The sequence below is a fragment of the Panthera onca genome, chromosome E2 (assembly GCF_046562875.1).
Source record: "Panthera onca isolate mPanOnc1 chromosome E2, mPanOnc1 haplotype 2, whole genome shotgun sequence".
NCBI classification, from domain to species: Eukaryota; Metazoa; Chordata; class Mammalia; order Carnivora; family Felidae; genus Panthera; species Panthera onca.
The window spans coordinates 51,070,457-51,097,225 of NC_138353.1; the positions used below are offsets into that span (position 1 = coordinate 51,070,457).

General features: G+C 43.5%; 1 protein-coding gene across 2 annotated transcripts in view; it reads right to left on the bottom strand.

The window, feature by feature from the left end:
- The window catches only part of ADAMTS18 (ADAM metallopeptidase with thrombospondin type 1 motif 18), a 140,491-nt gene that overhangs the window by 19,567 nt on the left and 94,155 nt on the right, over positions 1-26,769 (bottom strand). For both annotated transcript variants that reach the window (XM_060650090.3, XM_060650089.3), the window contains 5 exons: positions 25,883-26,055; positions 21,235-21,365; positions 20,296-20,419; positions 19,348-19,592; positions 707-848 (listed from right to left, as the gene is read on the bottom strand). In XM_060650090.3, coding sequence (XP_060506073.2) covers positions 707-848; positions 19,348-19,592; positions 20,296-20,419; positions 21,235-21,365; positions 25,883-26,055 — 815 coding nt within the window. The remainder of the gene's footprint in view (positions 1-706; positions 849-19,347; positions 19,593-20,295; positions 20,420-21,234; positions 21,366-25,882; positions 26,056-26,769) is intronic.

Consider the following 26,769-nt stretch of genomic DNA (forward strand, 5'->3'; position numbering starts at 1 on the left):
GAAAAATGAATGACCAACACTGATGCTTTGGCTTCACGGATCTCTTTATGGACTTCCATTCTTCTTCTCGAAGGGGCACGTGTGACAAAGACTGACTGATGCACAAATATGTGGTATCTTTGGATCTAGATAAAATGCTTGCCTTCGGCTCCCTGAGAGGATGGCTGTGGTTTTCCCTCCCTTAGGAGGCCAATTTCTCGGATTTAACAAACTTCCCTCCAGAGAGAGACTTTGCTGGCCTCCCCCTGGAGGGAATGGAATGACACAATGCCTGTGTTTCAGACGGATGCCTTGCAGTTGCCTTGTGTATGTTCTTGCTGGTTTTGAGCCTGCCTTCCGCTAGCCTCAGTGGGAGGTTCTTACCAACAGAGAAGTCAGGGTAGGGAGAAGCTAAATTAAATACAAATAAATAGATATAAAATACAAATACAAATAAATATATACTTTGTAAATCTCCCCCCACCCATAGATTTCAGATATATAACTGTTGAGTCCTGGTTATGAAGAACTTGAGTTGTGTGAGCCTTGGTTCCCTTCTACCTAGGAAAATCCTCCAACAGTACAATAACGTTTGCTTTTTTACAGGGATGGTTCCCATAGAAGGTGATTCTTCTGTTGCTTATTTACATCGTACATGTAAGATGTGTGAGATCAAAGAACCTGCTTTGAGAAAAGACTTGGAAGGTAGAATCAGGAAATCAGCTACCTCCACCGCAGGTCGCGGAGCACTGAGACTGCACCGTACTCCAGGCATGACTGTGCCTTTTTGAGGCCGGATGAGTTCCATTCATGACCTTGGGAAGTGCATACTTCCAAGCTATCCCCGGATTTTTGCCTTGCATCAGGACCTGGACAGTGTAAGATACAAACCAGAGATCAAGAGACAGGTCAGACCCTGAAATTCCAGAAATCTCACCGAACACTTTAAAGGTATTTGGATGACATTTTGACCTTAAAGTTGGCTCACATCATTGCTCCCAAGTATGTTTTATGTCGATTTTAAAGTTTTCCCTTGATATTTTAAAATGACTGTTTCCATATCATCAAAGCTGGGATTTAGAGAGTTGCTAAATGGAGAAACGTGACTTGACCTTTGCTCTAAGCCCACGACCCTCAACTCTAGGTATATCCATTAACAAAGCAAAAGAAAAATATTCTAATATATCGAAGGAAGTAAGGTTCTATTATGAGGTCTCAACTTTCCCATTAAACTTGAAACCTAGGTAGAAACACATGTTGGTGCCTCACAGGTAATGGTTAAAACTGAATCTATGTATATCTGTTTTTATGATTCCTCCTGGGCCAAAACTTCTCCTTTGTGCCAGGAGAAGCTGGACACAAGGGAGACACTCTAAAAACCATAGAATACCCCGCTTACAGTTGCCGATCATCAACTTAGAATCCAAGGAAGATTACAATAGGATTTCCAAAGAAAATTTATTCAAAGAGAATGTGGCTCTTGGCTACACTGACTGTGTACCAGAATAAATAGATAATACAAAAACAAAACAAAACAAAACCAGGAGAAGTAGGGGTTGCTAATACGTATACTGGAATGGATTTAATCTCAAAAGGACAAGGACCTAGGATACATGAAAAGATGTTCAACATCACCGATCATTAGGGAAATGCAAACCTAAATGACAATCAGTTATCACCTCATACCTGTGGATGGCTAAAGTCAACAACCCAAGAAACAACGGGTGTTGGCGAGGATATGGAGAGAGGGGAACCTTCTTGTACTACTGGTGGGAATGCAAACTGGTGTGGCTACTGTGGAAAACAGTATGGCAGTTCCTCAAAAAATTAACAATGGAACTACCTGATGATCCAGCAATCGCACTATTAGATATTTAGTCAAAGAATACAAAAATACTACTCCAAAGGCATACGTGCACCCTAACATTTATAGTGCTTACAGTAGCCTAATTATGGAAATAGTCCAAGTGTCTACTGATTGACGAATGAACACAGAAGAAGTGGTATTTACACATAGAATGGACTATTACTCAGCCATAGAAAAGAATGAAATTTTGCCATTTGCAATGACATGGATGGAGACAGAGAGTCTTATGCTAAGTGACAGAAGTCAAAGAAAGACAAATACATTATGATTTCACTCATATGTGGAATTTAAGAAACAAAACAGATGAGCAAAGGGGGAAAAAAAGAGAGGGGAAAACCAAGAATCAGACTCTTAACTACAGAGAACAAATTGATGGTTACCAGAAGGGAAGGGGTGGGGGAATGGGGAAAACAGGTGGTGGGGATTAAGGAGGGCATTTGTTGTGATGGGCACCAGGTAACGTACCAAGTGTTGAGTCACTATATTGTACGCCTGAAACGAATAGTACACTGTATGTTATCTAACTGCAATTTGAATAAAAACTTATCTAACTGCAATTTGAATAAAAACTTAAAAAAAAAAAAAGGACAAGGACTTAGGATAAATCTGACCCTAAAAGGTCTGACTACTTTGAGAGCAATCATTTACTGGCACTTTCCACACGTCAGGCCTTCGGCTGGGCATTTTCTATGCATCATCTCAAAACATGCCTATAATAACTCTCTAACGTAGCTGCTTATTTTTTCATAGGAAAAAACAAGAAAGAATGTGTGCTAGATCACACAGGTGACTAGGGAATGAGCTTAAAATAGATGTAGGACCACCAACGTGCCTAAATATTGCAATCTATCACCTTGTTGTTAGTGTAGGCAAACAATATTTGCCCCCCTTCCTGATGTTCTCTCTTCTTAATACTGCTTTTTTCCCCTTCTTTTAATCTCAAACATGAGTATAAATAGCTGCTTCTTCCCCCCCCCCCCCACCCCCATGAGTCTTGTGGAAAATTCTTTACCGCTAGGACCGGGCATTCATGCCCAAAAGGCAAAGCAGATTTTCAGTTAAAAATAGGAAGCCCTGGCTCTCTCTCTGTCTGGTGGGATCCCACTTGAATTAGAGTTGGGTGGATGGCAGCTGTTCAGGGACCTCCATGACACCAGACCACGGCTCGGGATGCTATGCCATGGTTTCCACTTTGCTATTAGTTTAAATGTCTCCAGGAGTATTACGGCTTACTCTGAAGATTCCACGGTGCGAATATCATTTGTTGTACAGCAAAATGAATCGTGGTGCCTCCCAGAAACAACCAAAACGCTAACAAACGGGTCTTTGTTCCCCTAGCTCCATCCCAAACAAAACAAAACAAAACAAAACAAAACAAAACAAAACAAAACAAAACAAAACACAACAGGTAATACCATTAAAATGGACAGATATTCTCATTAGTTTTTCATGAGTCACCAAGGAAAACCTCAAAATCAAGGTCCTAGAAGCCTTACTTCTGAAGAACCCTCTAGTCTTTTTCTTCTTTTCAGAGCTGTGTCATACAGCCGTTCTTGGAATCATGTGTTTAATTATAACACTTAAGACATTTTGTATGAATAGTACACAGTATGCTTTCCTCATTTGAGATTTTCGCTGTGTTTCTGTTCTGTTCACGTGATATTACATAAACAGACAATTTAGAGTTTGGTTCCCGATCAAACTAGAATTTTGGGAGAAGTGTTACATTTAGAAAATAAGGTTGATTGATGCTCATTGATACTTAACTCAATTTCTCCTTCAATTAAAGTGGTATCTTACATGTAATACTTTGGGTTTCTATTTTCTTGGTGCCATATCTCTTTATGTGAAATCTCTTTGTCCAGAGATTTCATAGGGAGAAAGTAATACAGTGCACCTGTACATGTGTGGCAGTAAAATATAGGCAAGCTATGTGAGAACTGTAGTGAACTATGGCGCTCACGAGGCAGGATGATTTTACAATACGTGGGGCTGTATCACACACAGGTGTAAGGGGGACATACTCAGGTCTTATGCATGACAGAGAAGGAAATCCACTCATTTCCACTTCCTAACACCATCCCATTCTCCCCATTCAAACTAGATCCTGACTTCTGCTACCATAGGGCGAAGACGACCGCAGTGGAAATGCAAAGAAAATTCAAAATACATATGTATTAGTTTTGCCTTTTGAGTTTCAAAGACTTCTGGTGATTTAAGAATGGTTTAACACACTTTCAATGGGCATTGAAAATATATTCTCCTTTCCCTTTTTAGACAGACTCTAGATCCTAAGCCATACATGGCTTGTGGTTTCACGTAAAACATTTTTAAATGTTGCTGTGAACGGCAGGATGTGTTTAAGAAAATGAAAAAAAATTAAGCACATCCAAGTGTCATTACTATTAAACAAGGAAAACCAACCAAGATGTCAAGTTTCCCTCAGCCTCCAGTAACGCTACCCATAGAGACTTATCAACATTGCCAACAAGAAGAAAATCAATGCTACCAAGAAGAGAATTTACACAATCTCCCTGTCAAACCTGTTTCTGCATCTGTACTCACACCTTCCATCTCTCCTCCTCTTACTCTACCCTACCCTACCCTACCTCCTATCTTGGTCCCAATTCTCCACTATGCTCTGGGTTCCATCTGCCCTCATCTACTAAAAGTGCCTCCTTCTCTTGAGCCTTACTGAAATTTCCCTACTAGATCATTCCCATCAGCATCCAAGCATGCTATTTTCTCTCTCCTAAAAATGATCTCATCTCCACATCTCTCTCCAGCTCAGGTCCCATTTCACTGATTCCCTTTATAGCAAAAATCCCTCAGCGGGTCCTTTCTCATTCCCCCATGATCTTTCTGGACCAGGTGGCCCTCCTCAGCACATCACTGAAACCGCTCTTTCAAGGGCACCCTGCCATATCCAATAGTCGATGGGCCTCCTCTTACTCAATCACCAGCACTAGACACAGTGGATCACTTCCTCCTTGCATCACCACCAGAAACCCATTCTCTCAGTTCTTTTCCTGCCTCACAGACCTTCACTCCTAGTCTCCTTGGCTGTATCCTCCTCATCTCCTAACTCTTCATTATCAAAGTAACCTCCGACCTCTTGACCTCTTGTTTATCAAGGCTCACTCCATGGGTGATTTCATCCTGTGCTCTGATTTTAAGGACAATCGACATGCTGACCACTCCCAGATTCGTAACTCCTCACCACACTTTCCAAGGCAACATTCTGCAAGGATGCTAGTGTAGTATGATCCTGTCATATGGTGGTCACAAGCCACCTGTGGCTATTGAGTACTAGCATACTCCTGTGACTAAATAAACCTTTACATGTAGCTTAAATCCAAACCTAGATAACCATGTGTGGATAGTGGCTGCCCTACTGGACAGCAGAGCTGGATATGAAAGCCATCCTCTGATGTCCATATTCACACATTCAGCTGCCTCCGGAGCATCTCTACTCGAACGTTTACAAGGCATATCAACGTACAACATTGAACTCATGGTTTGCCTCCCTGTACTCCACTCTTCTCAACCCTACGAAATGGGGACCAGTCCTTCCAATTGTTCAGGCCAAAATAAGAAGTTAAAAGCACCCCAACCTCCTCTCTTTTTCCCACACCTGCATCGAATCAACCAGGAAGTGGCGTTATTCTTATGTTCAGTGGACCTCCTATCTGACCATGTCTCACTTTGTCTATCACTACTGTTGCTTCCCAGGTCCAAGCTACCATCGTCGTCTCTTCTGATTTCCATGGCCGTGGCACTCTAGGGATACAGAGAAGCCATATTCTCCAGTAGAGGAGATAAGGCTGTACTGTTTTATTATGATAAAAATAATTTTCTGACAGTGACTTAAGGGATTAAAAACAAAGTGTCTCAGGCCCTGCAAAGGAAAATTAAATGCTGCTGTGAAGATCGGGATGGGGAGCAGATCACATGACTACCTAAAGAAGCTTTGCAGCTGTCATTTAATTAACAGAGTATCTTGGGGATGATTTCACCAAAGAAGCCACAAAACAACAAAGAGAAGTTATGTTTTCTTTGAAGATTTCTATTCCCCCCAAAGAGGCCCACTTTTATATTGAGTTTCCCACATGCCTTCCCTCAACTCAAAATTATGTAAGGATCCTATGAAGAGTAAGATTCTTCTTAAAAACTTTTTGAAGTTTTCATTTAAGTTCCAGTTAGCTAACATACAGTATAATATTTGTCTCAAGTGTACAATATAGTGACTCAACGCTTCCATACATCACCCAGTGCTCATCACAGCAAGTGCACTCCTCAATCCCCATCACCTTGTTCAACCCATTCCCCTACCCACCTCCACTCTGGTAACCATCCGTTTGTTCTCTGTAGTTAAGAGTTTGTTTCTTGGTTTGTCTCTTTTTTCCCCCTTTGCTCATTTGTTTTGTTTCTTCAATTCCACATGAGTGCAATCATAATGTATTTGTTTCTCTGAGTTCTTTCACTAAGCTTAATGCTTTCTAGCTCCATCCATGTCATTGAGAATGGCAAGATTTCACTCTTTTGATGGCTGAGTAATATTCCATTGTATGTATTTACCACCTCTTCTTGATCCATTCATCAGCCGATGGACACTCGGGCTGTTCCATAATTTGGCTATTGTAGATAATGCTGCTGTAAACGTCAGGGTGCATGGAACACTCTGAATTAGTGTTTTTGTATTCTCTGGGTAAATAGTAGCACAACTGCTGGATCATCAGGTAGTTCTATTATCAACTCTTTGAGGTACCTCCATACTGTTTTCCACAGTGGCTGCATCGATTTGCATTCGCACCAACTGTGCAAGAGGGTTAGCTTTTCTCTGCATCCTCACCAACCCCCGTTGTTTCTTGGGTGGTTGATTTTAGCCCTTTGGACAGGTGTGAGGTGATATCTCATTGTAGTTTTGATTTGTATTTTCCTGATGATGAGAGCGTTGAGCATCTTTCCACACGTCGGTTGACCATCTGGATGGTCATTTTCTTTGGAAAATGTCTATTCACGTCTTCTGTCCATTTTTAAAATTGGATTATTTGGTTTTGAAGGGTTGAGTTTTATAAGGTCCTTGTATATTTTAGATACTAACTCTTTATAGGATATGTATACCTTTAGTTTTGCTGATTATTTCCTTTGCTGTGCAGATGCTTTTCATCTTGAGGTAGTCCCACTAGTCTATTTTTGCTTTTGCTTTCCTTGCTTCAGGAGACATATCTAGAAAGAAATTGCTACGGCTGATGTCAAAGAAGTTACTGCCTGTGTTCTCCTCTAGGATTTGTATGTTTTCAGGTCTCACATTTTGGTCTTTCATCAATTTTGAATTTATTTTTGTGTATGGTATAAGAAGTGGTCCAGTTTCATTCTTCTGCATGTCGCTGTCTGGTTTTCCCAGCACCATTTATTGAAGAGATTTTCCCCATGAGATATTCTTCCTGCTTTGTCCAAAATTAATTGACTATGTAACTGTGAGTTCATTTCTGGGCTTTCTATTCTGTTCCATTGAGCTATGTGTCTATTTTTTTTAATGTTTATTTATTTATTTTTGAGAAAGAGCAAATGAGCAGGAGAGGGGCAGAGAGAGAGAGAGAGAGAGAGAGAGAGAGACAACAGAGAGACAGAGAATCTGAAGCAGGGTCCAAGCTGTCAGCGCAGAATCCAACGTGGGGTTTGAACTCACAAACTGTGGTATCATGACCCGAGCCGAAGTTGGATGCTTAACTGACTGAGCCACCCAGGTGTCCGTCTATATGTCTATTTTTGTGCCAGTACCATACTGTTTGATTGCTACAGCTTTGTAATATAGCTTGAAGTCCAGAATTGTGATGCTTCCAGCTTTTGGTTTCTTTTTCAGGATTGCTGTGGTTATTCAGGGTCTTTTGTGGTTCCATACAAATTTTAGGATTGTCTGTTCTGGCTCTGTGAAAAAATGCTGTTGGTATTTTGATAGGGATTACATTCAGTGTGTAGGTTGCTTTGGGTAGTATTGACGTTTTAACAATATTTGTTCTTCTTATCCACGAACACGGAATGTTTTTCCATTCCTTTGTGTCATCTTGAATTTCTTTCCTCGGTGTTTTATACTTCTCAGAGTACAGGCCTTTTACCTCTTTGGTTTATTCCTTATTATTTTTGGTCCAATTATAAATGGAACCGATTCTTTAATTTCTCTTTTCTGCCGCTTCCTTATTGGTGTATAGAAAAGCAACAGATTTTTGTACATTGATTCTGTGTCAGTTCTAGCAGTTTTTGGCTGGAATCTTTAGGGTTTGCTGGCTATGGTATCATGTCATCTGCAGATAGTGAAAATGTCACTTCTTTCTTGCTGATCCGGATGCCTTTTTTTTAATGTTCATTTTTGGGCGCAGGAGAGAGAGCGTGTCCATGTGAACACACATTGGGGAGGGACAGAGCGAGTGAGAGAGAGAGAGAATCCAAGCAGGCTCCATGCTTACATCAATGTGGGGCTTGATCCCATGAACCATGAGATCATGACCTGAGCCAAAATCAAGAGTTGGACTTAACTGACTGAGCCCCCCCAGGAGCCCCGATCTGGATGCCTTTTATTTCTTTTTGTTGTGTGACTGCTCCAGCTAGGACTCCCAGGACTCTGTTGAGAAAAAGTGATCAAAGTGGACATTCCTGTCTTGCTCCTGACAATAGCAGGAAAGTTCACAGTTCTTTTCCCTCTTGAGGATGATGTTAGCTAGGGGTTTTCCCCATCTGGCCTTTAGTATTTTGAGGTATGTTTCCTCTAAACCTACTTTGTTGAGGGTTGTTATATGAATGGATGTGGTACTTTGTCACATGCTTTTTCTGTGTCTATTGACATGATCATATGGTTCTTCCTTTTTTCTTACTGCTATGTGTCACATTGATTGATTTGCAAATATTGAACCACCCTGGCATCCCGGGAATAAATCCCACTTGATCGTGGTGAATGATATTCTAAACATACTAACGGATTCGGTCAGCCAGTATTTCACTGAGGATTTTTGCATATACCTATCAGAGATTTGGCCTGTAGTTGTCCTTTTTGTGTGTGGAGTCTTTATCTGGTTTTGGTACCAAGGTAATGCTGACTTCACAGAACCAATTTGGAAATGTTCCTTCCCTTTCTACTTTTTTGGAATAGATTGAGAAGAGTAAGTATTAACTTGAAGAGTAAAATTCTTGAGCTAAATGTAAAAACAACAGCAGCAAACAGATTTGACCCCAAGAAGGCAACTAATCCATTTCCTGGTTGGATACGAAGTAATACGAAGTTTCCTTATCCAGCCAAAACAAGAAGAAAAATAACTTACACAACTTACTTTAAGTATTCACAAGATTATAGGACTATATCCGTATAATATATGGCATGTAGGAGGTATCACTTACATTTTGTTTGTTCAACGTACTAATGCATTCAGTGAATGCATAAATAAATAAAAGATTCTCAACTTGAAAAAAACAAAATGACTTAAGGCTTGACTGTAATGTCGATGTAGCTGGAAATTCACACACAGAGTCACATGTGCAACGACGGAGGCTAAAAGACAATATTTGTAGAAACCAGCCGAAAGCTGACCTAAGAGTTCAACATCAGCTCATAAAGGCCTCTGAAAGACAGTGACTATTTAAACAGAGAGACACCAAGGCCAAGTATATGAAAGACGAGTATTTGCCAATTGGAACATATTATTTGCTTCTCAATAAAGTGTTCTCTGCCCTTTTCTTTACCCTGTATTGAGGAGAAAAGTAACCAAGAGCAGGATGTGCAGGAATCTTCTTCTCACTGTTTGATGTCAGCAAAGAGTCCCGTGGAAAGAGGCTGTCTGCCTACCTAACAGAATCTCTTTGGCCCTGCTCGTACCCCGTTCTCAAAAAGACAGGACTTGGTTTAAAAAATAAATCCATCCTCCCCTAAAGAAGGGCTACATAAATTGTGGGGCCCAGTGCAAAATGAAAATGCAAGGCCCCTTGCTTAGAAAAATTATTAAGAATTTCAAGGTGGTGATAGGAGAGCACTGAACCGAGCACAGAGCCCTTCCGAGCACGAGACAGCGGGGACTTGGCAGGTCCGACATCCACGAGGACAGCTTTGCCTGTGACCTTAAGGCTGTCACCTGCATCAGTTTTAAGACACAATTTTAGCTCTTCCAAATTCTAAACGACCCTGTGGTCTAACAGTGACGTCACCCGCCCCTCCTACGTAGAGACTATGGCCTCTGTTCAGGTGCGCCAGCACGGAAGCACTCAGTGTGACCCTGGCCATCCCCTTGACCACAGGCTGCCCGCCTGTCCCCCCTGACCTCCCTGCCCAGAACCTGGAGAGCATGTGATGTGATAACCACACAGCTGAGACTCTAACTGCCCCTGTGAAGGCTCAGGAACGCATCTGGGACGAGGCGTGATTTGAAAATGGTCATACCCGCCACGCACGTCTATGTTAAGCCATCCTCAGTGACCTCGTCAAAAGCGGTCGCCGACTGTTCGCAGCACCGGTGAAGAACGCAAAAGCCCTCCCGGTCACGGGGATGCCCCTGCCCCCTGCCCGCGGCACGAGATCACGATACTGCTGTTTCCGAGCTGCCCCGCACCGCCTGTCAGGCTGTACGGCAAGCTGTTAAATGCACAAATTTAGAAAGACCGCCAGTGATTCAGTCTACTTAACTGGACTTCGTCCAGAGAATTTTCCAGCCAACTGGCACTGGGTCTCTAATTTACAGCTGGCAAGCAACCTCCCTAACTGCTTCCAGGTCCTCAGAACTGTTTAATGTCTACCTTTAACACACGAACCACCTGACTTCAGACACAACATTCAGCAGCTTTGACCGCAGGGTGCGGAGTTATAAAATTTACAGCTTCTTAAGTTGGAAAACCACAGACAGGCTGGACTCTACCAACTGCCCTCTGCAGGAGGGGGGTTCGGTTTCTGCCTCAGGCACACAAAGTTAAAACAAAGGACACATTGAGTAATCTTGGGTAAGCAGTTTTCTTTTTTTTTTTTTCCTGTTTTTGCTCCCACTATTTTTAATGTTAAAATGATAAATGCCTTTAACCCGTTTTGCATTTTTTGTAATGGAAGGTTTTTTTTTTTTTACATTAAAGCTAACAAAAAAGTTGTCTGATTTCTCCCATGTAAATCAGAGTTATGGATAGGCTTTAAAGACTGGCTTTTTAATTAATGCAAGCTAGAAAGCTAGTTTCTTATCCTCCAAACGTGTCTGATTGCTTTAAAAACAAGAACAGGGATGCTTATGATAGTTATTGTTGCCAAAGGATTGCACGTGTATCATCTACAGTCGATCACAATATCACCAGGAAGCTGAGGGCTAGTCTTACCCTGGCACTATGAATAAATAAACCCATTACAGGGTCTCTAGCTAGTTAAGCAGCAACCGTGGACTCAAGTCTCTGATACTGTCTGACTCCAAAACTTGACATCTTATCTCTTACAACACTGTCTCTCAAACTCTGGAACACAATGTCTAGGACCTTACTATGAATTCTAAAATCTGGGGCGTCTGGGTGGCTCAGTGAGGTAAGTGTTCGACTGCAGCTCAGGTCATCAACTCACAGTTCTTGAGTTCGAGCCCCACATCGGGCTCTAGGCTGACAGCTCGGAGCCTGAAGCCTGCTTCAGATTCTGCGTCTTCCTCTCTGTCCCTCCCTGGCTCACGCACTGTCTCTCTCTCTCTCAAAAATAAACAGACATTAAAAAATAATAATAAAATTCTAAAAACTGTAGGAGCCGTGGGTAATACTCATCACCGGGATTCGACAGGATGCCACAGCATTTACGTTGCGCTTGGGGTTCGAACCCGGAACTTGGATTTCTTGAGTGCGCCAATGTCTGGTTTAAGCATATGCGATTCTTAATCTCTTCAATCCACTTTCCCCTGTGTTTATTTAGATGTCTCACTGAACCTGCTGTTTTAGCAACTGAAATACAACATGCTGTGTAGACTGGCCCTTGCTGAGAAGCCACGACTGGCACCACACGTTATACGTGGAGTGACGGCTCAGAGAAGGGACAGCTTGTGTGGTGTGGACTGATGTGTTCGCAAGGTCCTGTGATTGCTGGAAGAACTTGGGACGTCCCAACTCAGCCCGTTCGCTGTCTTTGTCTTCCCGTTTGCTTCAAAGCTGGAAGAACACAACCAGGTATGGTCACTGCTGTGATGTGACTTGCCTCCGACAAGAGGCAGTAAGGCACAGACCCTGATGGGGACTGAGAAAAACATCTATGAGGCAGCTTCAAAGGTGTGGGCGGACCCTCGGAGCCTCGACCACACTTCTAATTCAACCTGCCAGCATTCCTCGGAGTTTAATGAAGAGAAAGAAATAGTGTTCTCCAACCTGTCACACAAGTATTTGCCATGAATTAACGGGAGGTCCACACTTCAAATGGCAAACGGCAAACATCTAGACAAATGATGTGGCATCACAAAAGGACCTCTGAATCGTCCTCTGGAGTCTGAGGTCCGTATCATCTGTTCCGAATTAATTCTCCATTCCGCCTTTGCCTCTTTTGTGTTTTGTGTCTTCACTCAGTCCGTGCTACTTGGCTAATCTCCTCTCCCCAACCCTGGTTTTATCTCGAGGCACATCTTTACTCAGGCTGGCCCCGTTCCCGTGGGGAGAATTCAGATGGCGGGGTCACAAGAAAGGAGCTGGATGCGAAGGGAAGAGTCTGCCGGTGGGGCTCACAGGCCATCGTGTCACTGATCAATGTGCTTGCCCACCTGGTCCCCGCCACCCTGTCATCTCCTCTTGCCAAAGTGTGGAGGAAGTTGTTGATTATAGTAATTTTCTTTGGATGTCTTTTTCTGCCTTGAAACTGGCCTGGGGTTAACCTGTTTCTCACTTCCTGTCATTCCAAAGGCTGCTGCTGTGGTCAGCGGCCAGACTCTCCCCCGGTTACGCTATTAAATGCAACGGGCTTCCCAAGAGTTAAACGCCCCCTCGTACCACTTCACATGGAAGAAGTCCTCAACATAAAAGAGAGCTTTTAAGGCCTTTTACAAAAGGAATGAATGCTGTAAAAACAAAGGTGATCATCTTTCAGTCTTCAAGTAGCAACCCGTGTGACCACGTCATCCCGAGTCGCTGTTTATCAGACCGAGAGGAAGTTACTTTATAATGAAACACTCCTGATGAATTTCCGCACCTTCCCTCTGACCGCATGGCAGCTTGATAGAGAATAGGACTTGGTGGTTGTTGGGGGGAGGGGGGAGGGGAGAGAGACAGAGACACAGGGAGCTGGAGAAAGAGACAAGGAGAGAGACAGGAAGTAGAAAAGCAAGAAGGAAGTAGAGGAGTAAGGGGGAGAGGGGAAGGACAGGAGGAGGGAGCAAAAAAAAATCTCACCTTCAGTCATTTCTAAAGAATGTGTCGTCTGTAAGGGGACATCTCATGAAAAAATAACTTTCTGTGTTTAACTTTTTTTTAAGTAGACTTCACACCCAGTGCAAAGCCCACCGTGGGACTTGAACTCACGACCCTGAGATCATGACTTGCGCTGAGATCAAGAGTCGGAGGCTTAACCGACTGAGGCACCCAGGCACCCTTGTTTTTAATTCTCATTTGCCAAGGCCTCTTAAAACTGGATGCTGAACCGGCCTTTTGCACAGTTGCTTAAACAAAGAACGAAGTCAGTGTGGGGCACCTGGGTGGCTCAGTCGGCTAAGCGTCCGACTTGGGCACAGGTCATGATCCCACGGTCTGTGAGTTCGAGCCCCATGTGTGCTGACAGCTCGGAGCCTGGAGCCTGCTTCGGATTCTGTGTCTCCCTCTCTCTCTGCCCCTCCCCCACTCGTGCGCGCGCGCGCGCGCGCTCTCTCTCAAAAGTAAATAAACATTAAAAAAAAAAAAAAAGAACAAAGTCAGTGACCTTAAATTACCTATATCTCAATCTCAACATGGAAAAACATGAAGTTTTCAGCTTTACTCAAGAAGCTTGACATGGGTCTGTGTACTTCAGATTAAATGACTATTTTTCAACAAAGGCTGTGTAAATTTCAACTCTGATGTTCAGCTTTCACATTTCTGCCAGTTCAAAATGTAATTCCTTACACCACACACACACACACACACACACACACACACACACACAAAATCTAGCTGTGTGGGGTACAGAAGTAACACATATTTAGCTTTCCTCGTGTTCTCAAAGCCAATCAAATCAACATAATGCAGTGAGGTCCATACATAGTATCCTCAAGACTTAAAAAATAAACTGACTTTTCAGTCCTTCAAATGACTAACGAGCACACTAGTTCAATGAGAAATTCTTTGGACTTTATGCCAGACTTACGTTGTGGGGAAAAAGCTGACTAACAGAAATATGTGGAAATTATCTAGTTTATAATAACCATCTCTGTAGTGATCTCAGAAAGCGTCTGATTGCCAAATCAATATTGATTTCTTTCTGTGCTGGGGTGTGTGCGTGTGTGTATGAGTCGTTTTTCCCTGGGCTGTGCAGAAACATAATACAGGCTCATGAAAGTTAGCTCCTTTTCTTCAAGTCATTTACATGGATATGTATGCATGCGCTTCAAAATAAAAACTTGATTGATGGGCTTAAATAATGCCTTAAAAATTTAAGACCGAAGACAATCCTATAAATCCTTGATTACCCTTAGGAATTTCCCCTGGCCACCGAGGAAATCAATGGGGCCGGCACTGGTTAAATTGACATCCACCTGTTGCCAATGTTGAAACATGTAGACTCCAGGTTCCAAGGAGAGTGAAGGCTAGTAACAGAGACCGCGTTTTAAAATCGGGTGACTCAGTGATAGAAGGGAAGGTCTGTTTTCCATTTAGTTTAAAGTGAGCTTCCCTATGAAGACATTCTAGAAGGTTTTGACATGTAAAAATAACCAGACGCAGAAGACACTTTTATTTGGTGTCAGGCCGTGCGCTTAGTTCTTGAGGTTAACTGACAGCAGTCAATTATTTCCAGGACTGCCTTACCCTTGCCTTGCTCTAGGCAAGGCCCAGAAATGGGTGGAAAGATCTGGCAAATCCACCCCCCTGGAAGGGCAGGCAAGTCGCTCCCCTCCCAAGTGAAGCTCAATCTGCTGCGAACTGGGCAGCAACGTCTTAGGTGCGAATCATTCCTCCGGGAGAGGCAAGCATTTAAAAAAGCATATTGATCCCTCAAATGCAATTTAGGAGATCCAATTTCAATACTTTAAATGCTATTCACTGTACTTAACTTTCAGCCATACGGTTTTAAGGCTGGTCCTAAGAGATGATGAGACCTAGTGGTTTTTAAAATGTCTACTGCAGAAGTTTAGGCCTCTTCAGAGAACTCTGGATTACAGACCGTGGTTTGGGGCAGAAGGGCTGAAATGGGGGAGGAGAAGTCTGGCCTCACAGCCTGCCACTCCGGACTTTGCTCAGAGAGCTCTCCTTTCACTTGTATTGCTGTTATTACTATGATGACGACGATTTGCATATATAGCTGACCCAGGCTGTGGGTCATTAATTTCAGGAGTACAACATAGTGACCCAACGCATTTCTCGTTTGTTTCATTCGTCACCTCCGTGCAGGACTTCTCAGCTTCGAAAGCAGGTTCTTTGTACACGAATGAATACATTTTATCACCGGATGTCATTTATTCAAGAGACAGTTTTTTGAGCAGCGACCATGTCCCAGGTATTGTGCCGGTGTGGGAGGCTACAAAAAGTAGGCAAGTCATTTTTCTGCTACCCTGAGGTCTGAGCTGCTATAAGAGCCCTTCGGGAAAGTGCCGCAGGACACAGGGGAAAAGATAGCCTGGGGAAATCATTAGGACCCGCAACAGTTGAAGTGACTCACGCCAAGTGACACAGGCAAGGGGGAGCCAACTATTTAGATGTTCCCTGTTCTAAACCATGCTGCTTCGAACAAGAATGGCGACCACATACGAAACTCACTCTTGACAGACTGTGCGTTTTACACACACGCTGTACAGACTATATGTTTTAGCCACATAATTTATGTCTTTGCCATTTATGTATCTCCAGTGCCTCATACAGGACTAAGCACAGAATGGGCAACCAATGAATGTTTGCTTAATTTTCTCCTTATCAGACATGGAAAAGAACAGACATGGAAATGAACAGAGGAAAAGTGCTTTGAAAGTAGTTATCCAGAACAATACCAACACGGTGGTCGAAGACAGGAACGAGCTAAGATATTGGGAGGAGCGGATGAATACACACGAAGGAGAGAAACATTATCCCCCCAGTGCCATCGCCATCAACAAGAACTTAGTGAACGTTTAGGAATTTTAAAAGGCCGGGAGAGAAAGTGCTTTCTTTCACAGACTTAGACTTGCTAAGATGGATGGAACAGCATTTCTCATTTTGGAAGTTCCCACCCTTTGATTCCAGCATCCCACAGGATTGCTAAAACACATTCAACATTTTTATATTGGAATGAACACATTTTTGGCTCCCATAGTATTCATTTTGGTTCAATCCATAGTTGTATGGAAAGGCACGTGAACTTTACTTAACTTCCTTTAAAGACTATAGCCGTGGATTACTTGGATACTGATACATGGTGTCATTTTGGAAAATGTATGTTATTGCTTATTGTGATTTAAATTTCAAAAATCACTGTGTTCTCCTGATCTTGGAAAGGTAGGAGCATGGGATAAAAACTGCGCAGAAATTTGATGTTCTCCCGAAGACATATTAAAATTATATATTTAAATATAATTAAACTTATAATTTAAAGTAAACTTTAAATATTAAAATCATTAACCCCAATTCTTTGAAAAGATAAAACAGACATAATACTAGGTGACTAGACTTTTTTTTTTTTTTTAGCTTCTAACATAGTTGCAACTCTTGAATGAAACCCTAACTCCTTTAAAATACAAGCAAAGCACATCCAATTAATCATACGAATTTCCCGCTCCATGGTCTCCAGACAGGTCGCATTCCTAAGATGTTAATTTAAGCTTTCATTCAACCTCTAAGTAGAATGAGTCCATAAAGCAAGACTCTACAACAACAGCTAAGCAAATGTGATCTTAACGCATTGTGGCAAAATCGCAACCTTGTCTTAACAGAGATATTATCACAGCTCTTGTTCTATTTATATTGTAGTAGGAAATTATTTAAAAAGTACTCTACATGTCCAGTTGAACCTGGGGAAGACTTTATGTTTTTCTAATTTTGTTTAGATCTCGCCAATAGTTCTCCTTACATTTTGACCTATTTTCAAGGAGGTGTCTGTGTGTGCAAAGAGAACGACGAGGGACCAAATTTGCAGAACGCCATCACCAATTAAGGCCCTTCTTCCATTTCTCAAAGCTAACTCCTACCCATCAGGGGACATTTAGGACCTGCTGGATACCCCCCGAAGATTTAGTTTTAGGCAGGGCTACAAAATATGGATGGAGGAGAGAAGGAATCAGGTTTAACTGAAGACAAAGCGTAAACGCAAATAGCAACTCCAGGCTGGTCTCATGTTCAGTGACAATGCGTCAATTATCTGGTTAATTCGATCAACGCAGACAGCGCCAGGGGGGTATTTCGGGTTCCAGAGATGAAAGAAAGAAGGATCTCTGTCATTCTGCTTTGCTCTTCCCATCATTTCTGGCCTTATTCTTTGTTGTGGTCTTTCTGCAAATAATCTCTGTGTAATGGCAAACCTTGAGTCGCAGGCGGGATCGTGCCAACCTACTAGAAAAGCTTTGCGTTCACGAACAAAACCGGAGAGAGAAACGACGACAACAAACGGGTACCTGTCACGAGGCAGTAAAAAACCTAGTTCTCACCCGGAATGATGTGTGCACTTTATTCCGATCGCCCTCGGCAGGAGCCGTGAGAAGCATCCCGCCCGCTTCCGGACTCGGGTTGTTTTGTGGCCACAGAACTTGGTTTGCGTACGTTTGCTCAGAGATGGATCAAAGGCCTCTTGGCAACACTAATGAAGCGTCGTTGCTCTAAAACTCCTACCTTGCAAGCTAAACATACGTGTCTAAAGAAAAGAGAACTTTCCTGAAGAGACGGAAAAGAGGTTTCCCGCTCAGATGCTTGATGGAAAAGAAACAGAACATCGAATCCAAATGAACAAACAAAAGGTTTGCAACAATACCCAAAAATCTTGAATCAGAATTCCATTCTTATGCAGTAGGGTTAATGAAAGGGTCATTTCGGGGACTGGATCCGCTGCTGAGCTCCCAACCACCCCAACTTTAGTCCAATGTGATGTAGACTTCGTGCTCTCATGTCTGAAATCCAAGAGCTGAGAGGGTTGGAAGACGCTTTCCTAACTACGGCTTTTCTCCGAGCAGGTGATGCAAGATCTCTGAGGGACCTCCCACCATACAGACAGAGGTGACAGGACTTAGTATTTCAAGTGACAAGATAATAGGAATTTTAGTGAATTAACAATCATGGTCACCATCTAGAACCACGGTGCAAACTCAAGCATCTACTGAGGCCATAAGTTCCCTGCTCTTGAGAGATGTCCAAATCTCTATTTTTAATGTTTATTTCTTTCTTTTTGAGAGAGAGAGAAAGAGAGAGAGAGAGAGAGAGAGAGAGAGAGAGAGATGGAAAGAGGCAGAGAGAGAGAGAGAGACAGAGAATCCCAAGCAGGTTCTGTGCTGTTAGTGCAGAGTGGGACACAGGCCTTGAACCCACAGAACCATGAGATCATGATGTGAGCTGAAATCAAGAGTCAGAAGCTTAAGTGACTGAGCCACCCAGGCGCCCCCAAATCTCTCGAAGAGATTTCTTATCATCTTTATAAGAAATCACAAGCAGATACACTGGCTGATTTTTATCCGTCCACTGTTTTTCTCTTACCTCTAAGGAAATAACAGCCTGCCAAAGTAAGGTGGTTTGCTGGTATTAAAACCTTCTTGGCAGGGGCGCCGGGTTGGCTCAGTCGGTGAAGTGTCTGACTTCCGCTTAGGTCATGATCTTACGGTTTGTGAGTTCCAGCTCCGCGTCAGGCTCTGTGCTGACAGCTCGGAGCTTGAAGTCTGCTTTGGATTCAGCGTCTCCCTCTCTCTCTCTGCCCCTCCCCTGAACTCTCTCTCTCTCTCAAAAATAAACACACCGCAAAACTAGCTATAAAAAACTTTCTTGGCATTCAGGCAAGTGTTCTTTCCACTAGATCATTCCACCTCCTAGGCCAGTGGACCTATGCGGTGAATAGGGGCAAGAGGCTTATCCAAACGGCAGATACAGACAACATGGGATTATCTCAAGGGCATTCCTCCTCTACTCCCTAACGTTCATGGCGGTCAAGTGCAGGGCTGAGAAGCTGGCACCTCAATGTGAAAACCGGCACCCTGTCTTGGAGACCCATCAGATTCCCACCCTCTTTGCCAAAATACGAGCTGCCGTCTGTTCCTCTTGGCACTTGGCGAGTTGGCTCACGAGGAAACAGATCTGCACGAGAAGGGGCATTCCTCGAGCTAGCTCAGAGCGGGCCATCACTACCAACACAGCGAGAGGCACCGAGAAGTGAACAAACAGAAGGTGCTTACTTCAAAGACCAGCGTCTCGTTGGTAGGTCCTGGCGCATACAGACGTTCCGGGTGGTTGAAGGCCCGCTGGTACTCAAACACGGTCCCAGCGAAGGTGAACTCCCCAGGCCAGTCGATGCTCCAGCCCCCCGTGAGGTAATACTTCTGACCGAGGCTTCTGACTGCCAGGTAACCAGCGGAGGGCTGTAGCTCCTGGACCTCGATGCTTCGGGCCCCCGCTGGCACGGTGACTACAGGATAATATTCTAAACGGGAAGAACAGAACATTGCTGTTTTCCACGTTGCACACTGCAGCAACGGGGCCAAGATGCTCAGAGATGTGGTGATGTCCACTCTTCTAGAGCGGGGCGGGGGCACCACGAGTGCACATTCGTTCCCGCTCTACGAAGTGCAAACCATCAGTGATGTCACTTTCTCAGGGGAAGGAACACCAGAGAGCAAGTGTATGTTCCTTCCCCAAGGACCTGTGTGTGGACAGCAGGGACGCTCTTCTCCTTTCCAGAACAACCAAGGCCACAAAATCCAAGAACGCTTTCTATTTTCCATCTACCTGGGAGAAGGTAGTGATGTTCAGGACAGAGCACTCTGCGTTTCATTTTACTCAAGATTCATTTGGAGAAGTGCTTTGGGTATTCATGTAACGTTGTGAGTGCGGCTCAGGGGTCACATCCTGAATCGGAAGCTTCAAAAGGAGTCCTTTGTGTAACAAAGGCGGGGAGAACGTGGGACGGACTGCCAGGTAGAAAGGCATCTGTGTGACACGCCTCTGAGTCGGACGTGTTGGCCGAACCCCTCGCCCCGAGAAACCACCTCTGCTGTCCTTGCAACGTGTCTGAGACATCGTCCTCTGTATGTCAGGCGAGCTGGTGCATGGCTCGACCATACCCAGCTTGACTCAAACGTGCTCAGCGGCAAAGCCACGGCCACGAAACAGCAGGCGTCTCTTACCATTTGCCTTGTGCTGGTTGAGGTACAGGCCTTTATAAAACTTGCAAGTTGAATTATCCCCTTTGCAAACACCACACGCGTCCAAAACTGCGTTAGAGCCCAGTTCATGGTCGCATCCCACTGGCTGTGACAAAAATAAATAAATAGATAAAGTGCGAAAATCAAGGATCAGAAAAGCCCGTGGGTAAGAATAACCAAGACGTATGTACATGGGTCCCTGTTTTTTTCTCTTAAGAAAATCAGAAAGCGAGTACAGTTTTAGGGTTAAAAGCAGAGTCTCAAGTTTGACCGGGGGTTCCAATCCTTCCTCTGCCTTGACCAGAGGTAGGACTAGGGAAGTTCTAGAACTCATCTAAAGCTTGCTTAGTCTCTTCATTTGGAAAACTGGAATAAAAAGTCACTGGCAAGTGAGCTCTGCTGCTGAAACATAACAATGCTGGGCCACCTGCATGACCCCCACCCCTCCCCACTCAATCCCCCCAAAGAACACACACACACACACACACACAGAGGCTCACGATGGAATTAAAAGGCAGACTAACTGGCCGTAAATACGAGTACTGTTTCATAACACATCTGTGGGGCTCTAACCACATAACAAAAAACATACTTAGCAAACATGCTGGGCAAGTTTACTATTATCTATATTCTTATTTAATTGTTGCGACTACTGGGTGTAGCAAGGTATGTCATCATCTCCATTGCATACACGTGGGGACGGAGTGAAGAGGAAGGAACTAAAAATGTCTGACGGGGTCTCGCAGAGAGTAAGTGGGGACATTGGAGACAGTCCTCAGTTCTGATTTGCCAACAGAGCCCTTGTCCCCACGCCGCCTTTTCTCCAGGCACAGAATCTCTTGTATCACTTCTCACGGTACACGTTTGGTATGAGGAAACACAAGCGTGACCACACGTCCCAAAGTAGAAATGTTCGCTTACTTCACAGATCCCATCAATACAAACGTCGCGTTTGTTTGGGGAGCAAGGAGTTCCGTCTTTCACCTTGCCAGACATTGCGAAAAAAAATTCAAAGTTCTCAGCCTTGCAGTACAGTTTACATCGATCTGCCTCTAGAAGCAAAGACAGCAGGACAGGACGTGATCAGGAGGAAATCACCGGAAAATGACATGATGACCAAAAAGGGTACATTACATATATTTAGAAAGCGACCGTGACTGAAATGGTCAATGTTACGATTTTGCATGTGGGTATGGGTGTGCACGCACGAATGCACGTCTACGTGGCTTTTAAAAACCTGAATCCCATTTACAATTCATGTAAAACTGCTTTCACACACAACCATTTTATTTTTCTAATCCTTGGTAAGAGCCACAATACACGTGACGGGTGGGTTGTACAGCTACCCTCATCAGTTAGCAAATATCTCAGGCTTTCCAGGACTTAGGGTCCACTATGGACGATATAAAAATGGAGGAGTGTTTCTGTGTTCCAATAAAACTTTATTTAAAAAAAAGAAAACAGGTCAGATTTGTCCCTCAAGCCATTGTTTGCTGACCTTGACTTAAGACATGGATTACTTTAGATATTTATTGAGAAAAAAGCTTGGGCACTTTGGGGAACAACAACAACAAAAAAGACATATGGTTCATGTTTATAAAACATACAGAGAATAACCATGTCATAAAAATGAGGAGGAAACAAACTGAACCTAAAGGCCAAAAAATGTAACTTTTATTGACTCCAAAGTGCCTGGGAAGTTTCTGGTATCACAGGCAAGAAGAAAAAAAAATTTACTGTGTTTCTACAGAGCTCTTGCTATCGGAAAGGAATTATGCCAATTTCCCAAATACAAATCGTTCTTCTTGGCCAGCACGGCCAGATGACATTTCTCACAGGAGACTGCGTGGGCGACAGCACACGAAAGCCCTGACGACAGCTGCACAACAAACGTGTAAACAGTTTTCAAATAGCTGTGCATCACAGAACCTCTCAGGAACAAAGTCCAAACTTCGATGCGAAAGCAGTTAGATTAATGTGATCCAAGTATGCAGATGTGTGGGTGGGCTAAAAGTCTCTCCTTTACCTAGAAGTTTCTTTTTTAATTTTAAGGTTTTTTTTAAATGTATTTTGAGAGAGAGAGAGACAGACAGACAGACAGAGGGAGAGCATGCGAGCACACGCAAGCGGGGGAGGGGCAGAGCGAGAGGGGGAGAGAGAATCCCAAGCAGGTTCCATTCTGTCAGTGCAGAGCCCAATGAGGGGCTCAATCTCAGGGAGCGTGAGATCATGACGAGAGGCAAAACCAAGAGTTGGATGCTTAAGTGAGCCACCCAGATGCCCCTAGAAATTTCTTTTAATAGCCTTATTAAATACCTCCTAATTTTTGTACATGAGATTGTGGAAGACATATCTATACCCTTTCTTTTCTCCATCATGCCCAGGAATTGACAAGCTCTAGAAAGTTCTGTTTTTCCCTGCACAAGCTCCTGGGCAAGTCTGTGAACTAGTCTACTGGAAACAAAGCAGGAAAAAAGTCTCACTACTGGAAGACAAAGACTGCCTGCATTTATTTAGAATCTTCCCTTGTTCTTCCCAAACTGCTGAATTGTCACAAGACCTTTAAATCAGGGTCGGTCTTTCCTGATTCTTAGTACACATTAGAAGGAGAAGAAGCAGAGACCCCAGGCTGGGTCCCTGCTTAAGTCAACGTTGTGCCCCCGCATCTAGCAGAATGGCTCCTGTGCCATAAATGCTCAGTAAACATCTGTGAGTGAGTGAATAAAATGGCAGGCTCCTTACTTAATAAGGCTGTGATTAAATGAGTGAAAAGCTTTGAAACCAAAAAATATTTTACAGGTGGGGTGTCTGGGTGGCTCAGTTGGTTAAGTGTCCAACTTCGGCTCAGGGCATGATCTCACGGTCTGTGAGTTAGAGCCCCACATCAGGCTCTGTGCTGACAGCTCAGAGCCTGTATTTGGGAAACTGGCGTAATTCCTTTCTGATAGCAAGCTCTGTAGAAACACAGTAAATTTTTTTCTTCTTGCCTGTGATACCAGAAACTTCCCAGGCACTTTAGAGTCAATAAAAGTTACATTGTGTGTTAAAGCAGTTTTACATGAACTGTAAACAGGATGCAGGTTTTTAAAAGCCACGTACACGTGCATTCATGCATGTACACCCATGTGTTCGGATTCTGTGTTTCCCTCTCTCTCTGCCCCTCCCCTGTTCGCACTCTGTCTCTCTCTCAAAAATAAAATAAAAACATAAAAGAAATTTAAAAATTATTTTACAGGTTAGATTTACTTGCTTGGGGCACCTGGGTGGCTCAGTCAGTTAAGGTCCCGACTCTTGATTTCAACTCAGGTCATGATCTCACAGTTCGTGAGTTCAAACCCCACATCAGGCTCCATGCTTTCAGTGTGGAGCCTGCTTGGGATTCTCTCTCTCTCAAAATAAATAAATATAAAAAAATAATTAGCCGGTTAACTTTCTCCTCATGTACTCGACACAGAACCTATTTAAAGGGTGATAACAAAACACGTTCCATAAACACTGAATTTGAACGAAAGGCGCATTGTGGGAATGACCAAGGAATACCCAAGAAGACAAAGCAAAGAACAGAAGGGCAAGTGAAAGGAAGGACAAGAGAGTCTGGAGGAAAGAGCCACACGTGAGAAACAGGGAACCACGGGAGTATACAACCAAGAGAAAATCAATCTTCAAAGGCTGGATTGGAGAACACCTTACTGTATTCTACCCAACTGTCCCCGGGAACCTGTGTGCAGAGCCCCTCCTAGATAATAACTCAGTCCCTGGTAGGAGGCCTCCAGTGAAGGAGAGCCTACGACTCATGAAGGGGAGATACATCCATTACGGACAGTTGGGATTTATGTCTTCACTCATTCATTCTGGAAGTGACAAGCATGTGGCAAGGGCTATTCTCAGATGCTGGAGATACAAGCATGCTCAAAATGGACCAAGGCTTCATCCCACGGAATGTAAATTCTCGTGGGGAGAAAGATAATGAAAAAGTGATTATATAATATAAGCTCATGCACAAGTAAGAGCTATGAAGAATCCAGCAGGTTAAGGATTCAGAGGATGACAAGAAGGAAGGATATTCTGGGTAGGCTAGCCACAGAGGCCTCCCGGGGGAGGTACTACGTCTAGTAAGTTCTTAGCCCTTGAATTAAGTCTGTCCTCTGAAGCGATTTCAAATAAATCTAAATCCCCTTCTAGTTATTATCTCTGAATTTTTGTAGGGAACTAGTTACTTTTTCCTTGCCCTTGGCAAGCTTCCAGATTATTCCACTGGAGAATTCTTTGTCAAACGAATGTATTCCCAGCCTTATCACTGAAGGCCAAGAGAAAATGAAACGGCCCTTAGACAAGCTAACTTTGCAGGCACACATTTATTCCAGAAAACACGAAAGAGGTGTACCATTGAGTGTAACTTTCAAAAACGGTTTAAAACTCATTAATAAAGGTTGTACATATCTCTTAGTGCAGTTTAAAACCCTGGACACTGCCATAAATGCTGAGTTTCTATTTTTTAAAAAAAACGTGTACAGATTGCTCGTTGCTTCCTCCCAAGGCACAGATTTCAGAATTTTCACGTCCATCTCCACCTGGGCTTTTGGACAAACAGTCATGACCCAGGACCATGTCAGCGCTCCTGCAATGGTTGAACTGATGCTGAGCAAAGTGCCACTACCCTCTCCTTTGATTTGCTACGTGTTGTGTGTTGTCTCTGACTCTGCTCCCTTCTCTATTGTAACCGATAACACAGGTTCATCTCGAGCTTTTGCTCAGCTACATCCCTCGAGTTTAGTTCCCACGAACTGTCACAAAATTCAGTGTGTCCCCATTCTGCACGTGTGCACTGAGGGGTTCACAGTTATCCTTTCTCAAGGGAGGACGGCTGGGTTTTGATAAAGCAAGTGAATGGAAGTAAGAGAAAGCAAATAACCAGAAGGGTGACAGCTTAGTCTGCGGAGGCAAGACGTTAAATTTGTATGTAAGGCATTAAATTTGTGGGACTAAAATAAATGTTTTGATACTTAGGTAAAATAAAAACAATTTAATATAAAAAAGTAAAATACAAGCCATAACTTTAAGTAATAAGTACTGAGAACCCAGAAGAGAGACAATTTTAAATTCATGGCTGTGTGTGTGTGTGTGTGTGTGCATGTGTGTTTATACCCTGCAAATAGGCCTTCCCAAGCGTGCAATCGTCTGACATGTCAGTTGCTGAATATGGTGTCTCTATAGGGCATATATGATTTCACGAGTTTTTGGTCTGGACAATTCAGACCAATTTCAATTAACATCCCCGGGAGACTTCATTGCTGACATGCCAAAGGTAAGTTTAGAAATATAAGTACATTCCAAATACACGAACCCTTTGGCTGCAGATGTGGGGGACAAGGGGTGTCTTGTGAAGAAAAAAGTAGGGAAAAATAAACAAAACTCATGGACGTGAATGGAAAGCTGGGCCAGGACGGGTCTGGGGGATGATGTCAACACTGACACTCTTTTGTACAGGCAGCAATTTCTCCTGTGTGTTCATTCACATTACTGTCCACAGAGAGACATCGTGGTTGGAGGTCTGTAGAGACCGAATTACCTTCCACTTTTGTGTAGGGTTTCCACTGGTAGAACCATCCACGGAAAGGTTTGCTGTTATATTCTGCACATTGCTGGGCTCGGAAATCCAAGCTATTTTCACTGCAAGGGTTAATATTGCACAGCTGATATATACGGCTAGAACCTGGACAGAACTTGCCACCATACTGAGGCCTAAAAATAAAATTAAAGAACTTTAGTACTAGAGCTCAGTATGAGTCACAAGCAATAATAAAGGAGGGACAAGCAAGACGAACACTGTCACAAGCTATGCAGTGCATACAGTCCATCAAAAGAACGGAAATAACGTATACAACACACCGTGTCCCTTCTTGTATCCATGGTGGGCATGACCCATCAATCAAGGATTTCCCTTTCTTTTCTTTCTTTCCTAAGTATAGGCCTTGGGTAGGCACCCACTGCTCAGCAACGAGCTCCAGATTAGATAAAACTTATTTGCCATCTCTGATCCAAGTTTTACATTCTGGCAATTTCCTTAAAGAGTTGATGAAGGCATCTTCTCGACACTGATCATATCGCCGGCGTTAGGGACACTCGTAAATGCACCTAACACGTTCTTATGAATGTGCATATGTGTCCGTGTGCCACACTCACGGACACACGCACCCCACATGGGTATCAAGACTCTTCCGACGTGGACCCGACCTACTCTCCAGCTCGCCTCCCATTTCTGAACACACTCAGCTTTCTAGAGTGTGCTCTCCACCTGCTGCCACGTAGGAGGTTGGGACACGGAAGAGAAAGAACAGAAAGCCCCATTCGCCACGATCTCCAATCCAGCTTTGTCAGTCATTGAGCTCGTATTCTGATTATTTATTGTCCGACTTGTCTATGTTTTATTCCAGTTGATCCTAAACTGTGAACAAA